Raw genomic sequence first — 12110 nt, forward strand, 5'->3', positions numbered from 1 at the left:
TCTATGTGTTATAGTTTGTGATATTCTTATTCTGGTGTTAGATTTAAGTAAGGAATTATCGAAACCTAGAGTTTTAGGAAAGAATGAGAGGGAGAGTATGTAACATTCAAAGCATTCTGAAGGGATCAAGAAAAGAATACAACCATTCATCTTTAAGTGGATATATATAAATAAATCTTCATTTTTCTTTTGTATGTATCTATTATTTATGGTTCGTCTGAAGTTCGAAAACAAAGAAAATGTCACGAACATCAGTAAGGTAATTATAATCTTTAATATGTTAAAACTTTTCAATTTTAAAATTATCATGTGACATAATTCATTTTTTATTATACTTCCCCTAACACCAAACACTACTACAAATTCTCATATTACATGGGAATTTTCTTGTAAATTTGTTAAAAAAATTTACAAGAAAAGACTTTTTTCTGCTATTTTTTCTAAGAATTTTAATTGGCAAGTAATTCCTTCGTAGATAATTAATTCCTTCGTGGATAATTACTTATTCCTAATTTATCCTTTACAATATAAATATTTATTTATTTTCTATTATTTTCTTTATTTATTCGACTTTAAATATAAATTTACTTTATATATTAACTTAATGATATTATAATATTATCATCTACTAATAATATATATATATATATATATATATATATATTTAAAAAATATGTATACATTACGCTAGTTTTGTGCAAACATTTTAATATAACTAATATTATTAACACCATCAATAAAAAATACATCCACTTGACAGTTTCATAAAATAATATTTTTGATAATCTTTTTTTACTGTTTTAATTTAAAATATTAATATATAATAATACTTATCCGCGGGAAGGAATAAGTACTTTATGTTTATAATTTGATTATTTTTGTCAACGGTCAAAACTTATTATAAAGTTGAAAAACATTAAAAATGTGCATAAAAGATTATTTGCAATAAAAGAGTGGCTGAAGAAGGTGTCAAAAGATTATTTCATATTAAATGTATCGCATTAAAGAAACTAAACGAAGACACAATCTTTCTCATTACTTTTGTTTCATTTGAAGAGAGGCAGGACTATCAACATTTGTCCAAAAGATTCGAGAAGAGATATATAACAGTTATTATATGCATCGTAGACTTCAAATTATTGGCTTCGACCAGAAGACGAGTGTTTATTTAAAGGTGAGAATTTATGATTTCCTAAACATTATGAGACATACATTTAAAGAGAAAATAATATGTTAACAACTCCAACTTCATTTAATTTAACCATAATCTATTTATATTATTGTATTAGTTATTTAAAAATAACTACTGCAGTACTTACTTAAACACTATAATATTATATTGTTTCACACAAACACAAAAGTAAAATAAAGTTTGAATATTGAAATTGAAGAAGTACACATAATAAAATAAATGTTGGTGAATTTCAAGTAAAGTAGGTATATGTTGATGAATCATTTGGATAGTTATAAAAATACATTCAATTTTTTAATAAAAATATTGTGTTCCTTGGTGGATATCTGAAGACCCTTGTTTTCTTTTATGTATTTTTGTTTACAATCCAAAATCCTGATAAAGATTTTATTTATGAACAGAAAATAGAAAAAGATATTGATAACGTCAGAAAAGCCAGAATTGCAGTTGAATATTGTGAAACGAAGAAAGTGCATCTTGAAGACTTACCTAATCTAAGAAGCTTTTCCTCGGGAGACATTCTTAAATGGTCATCCTTAGAGAATGTGGTGTTGGATCATTTTCCCGACATCAAGAAGTTTGGTTTGGGAATGATAAAACAGTCACAGTTAAAATCGATACTAATAACACAAAATGATGAAGTGCAAATTCACCCTCACACCAACCTTGCATATCTTTTTGAGTTATTGGTTAGTTCTCTCTCAAACATTATTTATCAGAATAAGACATATATATACAACATATTTTTAGTCTTTGATGATGAATTCTCAAAAAAATTAATGCAGGATGACAAATTCTCACTCATTACTGAGTACAGTGTATGTAACAATGAAGAGTTGGATAAGATATTCTATAATCTTCAAAGTTCACATTTCACCAACCTTCAAATTCTTCGGGTAAATAACTGTAATGGAATAATGTAGGACGATTTTCTAATAATGTTAGCATACAGGTCTCACAAACTCAAAGTTATTAACATTGAAGAGTGCTCACTATATCATTTTTGTTTTAATGATGAGAGGTACGAAGATGACAAAATTTTCACACAGCTAAAGGAACTAAAATTAATAAAAACCAACTTACGTTATATGTGGTTCTTTGATCATCCAGACTATATTGACCTTGGAAACCTACAAATTTTACACATCATAGATGTTTCCTGTCTCCAATATATATTTGAACTGTATCCACCAAAGAAGCTTCACCGACTTAAGGAATTAATTATAGAAAAATGTGAAGCCTTATTTACCGTTTTTTTGGATCATTTAAATAAAGGTGGTCCAACAACTAACTTTCCATCACTCAGCAAATTGGAGTTGAAGTCTCTCCAAAAGTTGAGACAAATCTACGATGGTCATTTAGAATTCCCAAGTCTAAAATCTTTGATGATTGCAAAATGTCCAATCCATTTGCAGATCCACATGAAACCCTAACGACTGATGGGAAATCTTTCTTTGAATTGAATGAGATTATGTTTGACAGTTATGACAACTTGGTTTGTGTCATTTCCTCTGAGACACTACAAGAGTTGAAGAACTTGAAGAAACTTGTTGTGAGTCACTGTAAGGAATTTAAAATAATATTTAATATTCTTCAACAAATATCTTGTTCCACACACCTTTTACAACAACTGTGTGACCTAACTTTGATTGATCTTCCAAGGTTAACTTGTGTTGCTAACAAAGATATTTCCAGGTTCTATCAAAACCTAAAACTCTTACAGGTGAAGCAATGTAAGTCTCTTAATATGCTTCATGTTCCTCTAAAACTAACAAAATCTGGAAATTTATGATTGTGATGTGTTGGATACAATTATTATCTCCAAAGAAGAAGAAGAAGCGGAGGGCATGAGAGGGAAACTCACCTTTCATGAATTGAAGGAAGTTTCTCTTGAAAATCTACCAAGTCTCTTTGTTGTCTTTCCTTCTATATCTGAATTTCCTTCCCTACAAACATTAAAAATAGCAAATTGTTGTACTATGATTTCTTTTATTGAAGATTCCAAAGCTCTTGAAGAATCATCTACAACAAATTGCTTCTTCCCAAGTTCAGTAAGTTTCCATTACAAACTATTTATCAAGTGTATTTTGCATGGAAATCACATGTTTTCTTTCTTGTCATTTGATATACGTAACTAGTATTTATTTTAATTACTTATTGTATTGATGATGGAATAAAAGTATGGGATTCAATAATATTAGTGCATAACATGGTATTATGAAAAACTATCATTCTACTTAGTTTTGAATTCATGCATAGGCCTACAAGCTGAAATTACCACTTGTTTCTTGCAGTTGTTGGTGGAAAAATTGAAGATACTTTATGTGATCAATATGAATGTAGAGAAGCTTTGGCACTGGAATTATCCGTCCAAATCATTTTGTGAACTGGAAAATCTAATTTTGGCCAACAACAACAAATTTTTGAATGCCATCTCCTCAAGCATGATCACGAGATTCAAGAATTTGAGAAAATTAACTTTGGACAAATGTGAATTATTGACAGAGGTATTTGATTTTGAAGAAGACAATCTTGATCATAAAATTCACGAAATACTTCCTCAACTGGAGGTGTTAGCATTGATTAACCTAATCAAATTGAAGTATGTTTGGAACAAGGAACCTCAAGTTTCATTTTTCTCAAATTTGGTGCCAATTTACATTTTTGGTTGTGACAACCTCCAAAGTTCATTCTCACTTACTTCAATAAAAAATCTTGGGAAACTCAAAATATTCAGATTGTGCAAATGTGATAAAATGGAAGAGGTCATATCTAGTGATATATCTGAAGCTGAAAATGTGTCCATCATTTTTCCCAAACTAGAATGTCTTGTAATGAAGGATCTTCCAATATTGGCTTGTTTCGACAACCAAAGTTCAATTTTATCTTTGCCTAAGTTGAAAATAGTGAGGATGAGTAATCTTCCAAAAATGAAATCATTTTCTAGAGGCATACTCGTCGCATCACTTTTAACATCAATTTATGCAACATTTGTTAAAAAAATCTGGTTTGGAAGCTTGAACAACACCGTATCCTATATGCATGACAACCCAGGTACTAAATATTTCTATTGTACAAATACATTTAAATATTATAATGTAATAATTATACAACATGTTTAAATAAATTTGATAGTATTTATATTTTTCCTTTGAAGATATGTTTTGCAGTTAAACTCAAATCTCAAGATTTTTTAAATATAATTTCTCAGGTAACTTACTACTTTATGTTACACTTATGATGTATTTTTTATCAAATTTTAATAACTTCAATGACATCAAGAATGAATTACTGTGAATACATTTTATATTTTTTATGTTATTTATATTGCTAAATCAACTAAAAATCAATCAAATCACATACGGACCACATTCCATATATTTGTTTTGAAGTTGGTATAAACATGCGAATGATTGAATTTTTAAAAAGAATTTATAACAGTTATTTTAAAAACAGGTAGGTCATAAGCTTATGAACTAACTTGGGTTAAGTCCATTGTTGCGGGTTAAATGAATGGATAAAAATTGATCGCAGTTTAAACCTTTTTCTGGCTTATCTCCATGGAAGTGAGGTGGAGTTGATTTTCAAAGCAACCATTTTATATTAATTTAATAAAGTTAAATATATTTTTATACATGTTTAATTTTAAGTGGATAATAAAATTAGTTTATCTTCAAAAATTTTATTTAGTCTTCCAATTTTAAAAATACATAAATTTAATTTTTTTTAATTAAATTTATTAAGTTTAATTGATATTTTAAACATTTTTTTTCATTAACATTAAAACGAAAATGCTTGAAATATTATGAATGAGACTAAGTTCCTGATTTGTCTTTACGAGGTTGATTTTGTTGTCAATTTGTTTGTCCATTCAAAATAATAAATCATATATTCTCACACTTAAACTTGAATTATGATTAATCTCACCATTTAATAATTAAGTTTTGACCAAAACAATACAAAACGAGAAACTACATATAGATTTATTGAGACTATAATTTAGTTATTTTTTAATTGCATGAAATCTAAACTATGTATTGCAGAAACCCACTTGTCGTTTACTATGGAAAAATATGTGCAATAAACAATTTCAACTGCACTGCATTCTTTGTGACATCTTAATTAAAATTGAACAACCAACCTTCTCAATTCTTTGACAAATTACCATTTCCTTGTTTGTACATAATCCTTTCATGTGTTTCCTGTTTTGCAACAGTCTCTTCAAATTATAATATATATCAATTATTTTTATATGAAAATTCAAAATTCTTTATACGTTGAATTTATGAGTGTTATTTTGACTACTGAGATATCTTGAACCGATGTATATACATGAAGAATTGTAATATTATGAAACTTAAAGTTGCGTACACTTTTTTGTGAACCAAATAATTGTGTATATAGACTTGCAAATTTTAAAATTGATAAAATGTTACACTTGACGCCTTCACCTAGATAAGTTTTTTAAAAGAGAAAACATAAAAATAGGGAGGAGGGGTGAACCTAACACACACACACACACACACACACATATATATATATATATATATATATATATATATATATATATAATAACCTTTCAAAGAAATCAAACTATTCTAAACATAAGTAATTGGTATTTATTATGAAAAAATAGTAAATATAATTTTGGATGGCATTGATGAATTTAAACTATTCTATTAGCACAATGATTCTTTTCTCCAAAATTATTTGTGCGCCTAAATTACATTTCAGAGTTGTTCTTACCACGTTCAATAATTTCACATCATTTAGGAGTCGAAACTTAAAGGCGATTTAAATATTTCTTCCTCCTTCTATTATCTTAGACGCCTTTCAAGGACAAAGCTGGGACGAAACACACATATTTCAAAATGGACAATATTTCGGATGCATAGTGATTGAGAACGATTCTATCATCAGACTTGATGTCGAAACATTGACGTCCATCGTGGGAGCGATAACAAGGTTCTACATGTGAACCATCAGTCTTTTAAACCCTCCATTAGGGATGGATCTTGAGACCGGAACATTGACGTCCATGGTGGTCGATAACGAGGTTTTACATGTGAACCCTCAGTCCTTTAAGCCCTCCATTAAGGATGGTTTGTTATTTTCCTCAGGCATTGATTGTGACGAAACTTCACACTTCAAAATAGAACATACTTCAGATGTATGATGATTGATTCTAATAATGTTACTCAGCAAACTTGGAATCAAAACAAGAATCTAAATATTTTTCATAATAAATAAAAACTTACTTTCTACATTGAGTATGTCATAACATAATTCATTTCTATATATCTTTTACCTAACAAACAGAAGTCAATATATATTTCTTTAAACATCGAAAAAAAAAAACATATGTCTAATATGTTTAGATATTGATTTGACTTGCTCTTCCCATATTTTTCTTCGTGGCATATTCAGGTAATGACATATGATTATTAAATTTGAAGATATCAATTTCGTTAAGATATCGCATTTCAAAGAAATACCTAAAAAACATAGATACCCATTTATTCATAAAGTATTGATTGAATTCGTTTTAACCCTTCTTTCTTTGATTTTCTCCTCCAATGATAAATATATTTATTAATTTTAACCGGAATGGGAAGAATTTTGAAATGAAGTTATTGTAGATCTAAGAAGATATTTTATGCTCTGTAAAAATGAAAATATCATATATCAATTGAAGCAACCATTTTGGTTTATCTATACCATAGGGTTTTATATTCGTCTAATGTCGGTTAATCTTTACTTGCTCAAAAATAAAGTATTTAAAGGTGGTAAAAGCATAATAGGTGTGGATATGCATATATAAGGGAGAGATTATTAACTTTTGCAGTAGTATTTGTACTGCATTGTGTAACAAGAAAAGTATTGAGAAAAAAAGCCCTATGACATTACGTTTTTCTGAGTTCTTGTTTGTATTATTCTTATTCTGGTCTTAAATTTAAGTAAGGAATTACTGAAACTTAGAATTTTAGGAAAGAATTCGGGAAAAGTGTGAGAATCTTACTTTTTAAAATGAGAGGGATAAAGAAAAGAGTACACTAATTCGTTTTTAACTGGACAAATAAATAAATTTTCATTTTTTTTTTCATCTATCTTTTTATCTTTCTACGGAGGTTCGAAATCAAAGAAATCAAAGAAAATGAGGTCTTCTTATCGAACGCACCAGCACTTAGTAATTATAACAATTAAAGAAAATGAAGATATACATATCTATCTCATCTTCGTCCCCATATCCGTCATGATACTCATTCCCGCCATACTTTTGTTTAAATTATTAAAATATTCATAATCAATTAAGTAAGCTTATATATATATATATATATATATATATATATATATATATATATATATATATCACTAGTGCAGTTTTGATTAAACTCATGTTATAGGCCTCGGTTATTAGGAAACTGAAGCATTAATGGAGCGGTAGAAATTTTCCAATTCCTATAAGCCTTTTTGTCTCATTTCCCTCAATATCCGAAGAAGAATATACTTTTCTGCCTCGGTTGTCGTACACTCGTTGCCATAAAGCCTTTTAAGCTTCAGTTTCCTTGACCCGAAGTAAAAAAATTAATTGGAAAAGGGGGCAGTTGGCCTCAGTTAAAATTGAACCAAGGCCAAAAATCACTATTTTACCTCGGTTAAAATTGCACTGAGGCAAAAAATCACTATTTTACCTTGATTAAAAATTAAACTAAATCCATATACCAAGTTAGGGATTCAAAACGCGAATGCACTGTTTTTTGTCTTCCACAACTGATGATTATTTTACAACAACCATTTCCCAGTAAGTGTATTGGTACGTAGTAATATCAACAAGTGTCGTATCCAAGGGACTTAACAAGTATATTGGTAGTTTGACTTTTGGATTTTTTGTTGATAGTGCAAGTAAATAAAAATAGTAGTTATTAGATAGATTGAGCGGAGTAAGGGTTATGAATTGATTTCATCTCATCTTCTTCTACTACAATATTATCATCTTGTTTACTTACTTTGCAAATCATTCAATGTCTTGGGAGTACTCTTTCTATGTAGATCTAGGTTCATCTCTGATACACTAGAACCTAAGGACTCCAAACCCAGTGTGATCTCTCAACTCCTAATAGAATGAGTCCTTGCTTTAATGTGCAAGACTCTCTCCTCCCACTTTGGTATGCCATGAAACATCCAATACATGTATGATGATTTGATTGGACCACGATTTGAGACCAGTTTCTCAACTTAAAATCATCAAAAATTTATCAATTTCTTATTTTTCTTCTTTTTAATATCTCATTCTATAATTATAAGATAAAATTGGTTGTTTACTTACAAAATATGATCAATTAAAGCATGATAAGTGTCATGTTTATATGGAAACTTTACGCATTCTAGACACTTATCAACAACGCAACATTCGCGTTTGTTGTCCTCTGATCGAGCCTCCTCCGTCCACAGTTGTCGTCATCCAGCCTCCATTCGCGCCGTCAGCCACAGTCGAGCCTCCTTCCACGCTGTTGCGGTCATTTGGATTCCACAACAATCGTTGGTTCGTCCCACGCATCCACTAGTTCGTCACACGTTGGTTTGTCCCACTGCGCGAACCTTCGTCGTGCCAACCTACATTAGCAGCAGCTCTTCGTTTTTTCCAAACAAAGCCACCGTTGCTCTTGTTCCGACAAGTCACCATCGCGCTCCGCCATGTTCTCCTTGCATGTGGTGGTTAGTTGAAATTAAAAAATTACGCAATTCTCCTTTTTTTTCATTTCACGTTTTGTATACTTGTTTTTTGCAATTTGGATTGTTGTTTCGCGTTTCGTTGGGGTTTTGTTGGGATTTTCTTTGTTTTTATTTTTTTTTTCCTATTTTTGATTGTTTCGGATTTTGCGACAATCCTCTCTTTATTGAAATGCCCACCATAAGGAGATTTGTGATAGTGTAATGGAATGCTCTTACACCCCTCACTTGTAACATTTCTTCTTAGTAATTGATTGGTTCCTATTTTAAAAAGGTGAGGCACATGGAGTTATGCATCTATAAAAAAATTATTCTTTTGGTGCAGGTTAAAATTATGAGGAGTGGCACCTACTGCTTTGAAAATTGCCATGTCAACAATACATGGTCTTTCCTACACCATTCATAGTTTTTCATCTGGAAATTCCTCTTGCACTTTTATGCTTAGTTTTAAGCTTTTCAATAATCTCCACTTTAACTTTATCAACCTTAATGTCTTTTGCACAAATTTTGTGTCCCAAAACCACACCTTAAGCTTTCATAAAATGGCATTTTCCAAATTTAGCACAAGGTTGGCATCAACACATCACTTCAACATAGTGTTCAAGTTTTCCAAATAGTGATCAAATGAAGCATCAAAGATAGAAAAATTATCCATGAATACTTCAATATATTTTTCTACAATATCTAAAAAGATTGCTAGTATACAAGATTAGAATGTTGTGCATGCATTACATAACCCATATGTCATTTTCTTATAAGCAAACACACCAAAAGGATAAGTAAAAGTTGCTTTCTTTTTATCTTTTAGATCTACAACGATCTAATTATGATTGGAGTAACAATCCATGAAACAATAGAATGTTTATTGTTCTAACCTTTCTAACATTAGACACATTCACAACTAGTGATTTATTTTAGTAGAGATTAACTAATTTTTATCATTATTCATAACAATCATACCTCCATTTAGAAACTACCTGAATCATATTAACCTAGACATTGTTACAAATTGGATAGATCATTCATGCATTGACTACTTATTTCATTGTAGAGTTCAATCACTTTTGAGGTTGAGCTACAATCTTATAATTTTGCTTCATGTGAATTTTATTCATACAATAAGAATATCATATAGGGGTGGACAAAAAATCTAATTTTCTTGATCCAATCCACTTTTGCTCTGATCCAATCCATTAAAAATCCATTTTATTAAAAATCAAATCCATTTAAAATCCATTTAATGGATCTGGATTTCAATCTAATCTACATTTTATATATTTTATGGATTGGATATCCATTTTATAAATCAAGATTTTCAAATATGGATAATCCAAAAAATCCAATCCAAATTTTCAATTTAAATTTTTACTTGGGTTAGGCTAAAGGTTAAGATGGACTAGGCTAAATTCAGACTCAAATGGACCTTGCTCGACGACCTATACGAATCAGGCAGGCCCGACGACTATAAGAGGTTGGGCGGACCTAAAGATATGAACGAGCTAGGCGGACCCGACAAACCGGACGAGTCGATCGAGCCTAACAATCCAGAAAATTTGGGTGAGCTCGATGACCCGAACTACCAGGCGGGCCCGATGACCCGAACTACCAGGCGGGCCCGATGACCCGAACGGGTCAGGCGGGCCCGATGACCCGAACGGGTCAGGCGGGCCCGAAGACCTGAACAGGCCAGGCGGGCCCGATGAACCAAATGAGTCAGGCGAGCTCGAAGAATCAAACGGATAAGGCGGGCCCGATGACCAAAACAGGTCAGGCGACCCCAAAGACCCGAATGGGTTAGGTAGGCCCAAAGACCCGAACTGGTCAAACGTGTCCGATGACCCGAACGGGCCAGGCAGGCCCAAAGAACCGAATGGGCCAAGCGGGCCCGAAAAACCGAACGGGCACGGTGGGCTCGATGATCCGAACGGGCACGACGGACCCAAAGACTCAGATGGACTAGGATGGGTCGGCTTGACGACTCATACGGGCCGTGCTTGGCGACCTGTACGAAATAAGGCATGTTGGCCTTAATGACACAAGTCTTAAAAAATTCAATTTAAATTTTTTTTATAAAAAATGGATTATGGATTTTGAACTTGATCCAAATATTTGGATTGGATTTAAATCTTGATCCAAATATTTGGATCTGAATTTTTAAAAATCCAAACTACTTTTTTTAAAAGAATGGATTTGGGTCAAAAATTTAATCTAATTATTTGGATCTAAAATAGATGTGAATTGGATCATTAAAAATTCAATCCATGCCCACCCCTACATGTAAGATTCCAATAATTGCACACTCAGTGGCTTTGAGCATTGAGATAAATTTTCTTCCTTTAAAGAAGTTAGAGCAAGGTTGATCACCACTAATTTGTGTCCTCCATTTGCAAGAAAACCGTATTTAAAATGTGGAGGTAAATAATACCTTTAACTCCGGTACTTGTCTTCAACTTTACCCTTCTCTTCCAACTTTTCAACTTCTACTTCATTTATGAGATTTATTTTGTTGAATCCAAGTTCTTCAAACATTCATCAATTGTTTTTTCTTCCTCCTCATCTAGATCTTCTCATGCAACTATTAATGCCTTTTCTAGCTAGCTTCATTTGGTCAATTGCTTTCATTTGTTGTTTGTATATAGGAGTTACCTTTACTTATCCAAAAACCATATTCAAAAGGAATTGGAAAATAAAAAAATAAAAAACTACTTAAAAGATGTCATTTAAGATTATAAGAAAAAATTGTCAAAGTTTAGTAGTCAATTTGATGGTGTTCAATTCAAAACATTCTGAACCAATTCATCTATTAAATAAAACACAAATAACACTCTGTTTCAAACACACAAATTCCAAACAAAACATCATCCTCCATTAAAGCCAAAATTTTGTGATCATAAGTCACTTTCAGATCGAAATCATCTATCCTAAACTTTTATCAAAAAAATAAGTAGTTGTTCTTACATGAAATTTCTTATTCCAAATAAATTTCCAGCTCAAGCAAGAGAACTACTCAACATTTAAAAACATAAAACAAAGTATCTAAATAGAACCAAATTTCAATATGAGCTTAACTAAATTGAGAATAATACTTTTCTCAAAAAATACCAAGATTGATGACAAAAAAAATACATAATCTTTAAAGTATACAAGAATTTGAAAATATAATCAAATTACAAATTATCTTTAACTT

General features: G+C 30.9%; 1 protein-coding gene across 1 annotated transcript; it reads left to right on the plus strand.

Moving 5' to 3' along the window:
• The first annotated feature begins 211 nt into the window (after nucleotides 1-211).
• Nucleotides 212-3617, plus strand: LOC114186685 (uncharacterized). Its single transcript, XM_028074662.2, has 5 exons — nucleotides 212-259; nucleotides 1057-1174; nucleotides 1594-1881; nucleotides 1978-3243; nucleotides 3487-3617. Exons 1-4 carry the CDS (start codon nucleotides 240-242, stop codon nucleotides 2113-2115), a joined length of 564 nt encoding a protein of 187 aa, XP_027930463.2. The 5' UTR covers nucleotides 212-239; the 3' UTR covers nucleotides 2116-3243; nucleotides 3487-3617.
• Nucleotides 3618-12110: the final 8493 nt, after the last annotated feature.

This window comes from Vigna unguiculata, chromosome 6 (assembly GCF_037176805.1).
Source record: "Vigna unguiculata cultivar grain cowpea cultivar isolate G323 ecotype 2 chromosome 6, ASM3717680v1, whole genome shotgun sequence".
Taxonomy (NCBI): domain Eukaryota; kingdom Viridiplantae; phylum Streptophyta; class Magnoliopsida; order Fabales; family Fabaceae; genus Vigna; species Vigna unguiculata.

Coding starts and splice junctions, on each gene's coding strand:
- LOC114186685 (XM_028074662.2), top strand. CDS start 240: ATGTCACGAACATCAGTAAG. Junction 260..1,056: donor ATGTCACGAACATCAGTAAG/GTAATTATAATC, acceptor TTTCATTTGAAG/AGAGGCAGGACTATCAACAT. Junction 1,882..1,977: donor CATATCTTTTTGAGTTATTG/GTTAGTTCTCTC, acceptor AAATTAATGCAG/GATGACAAATTCTCACTCAT.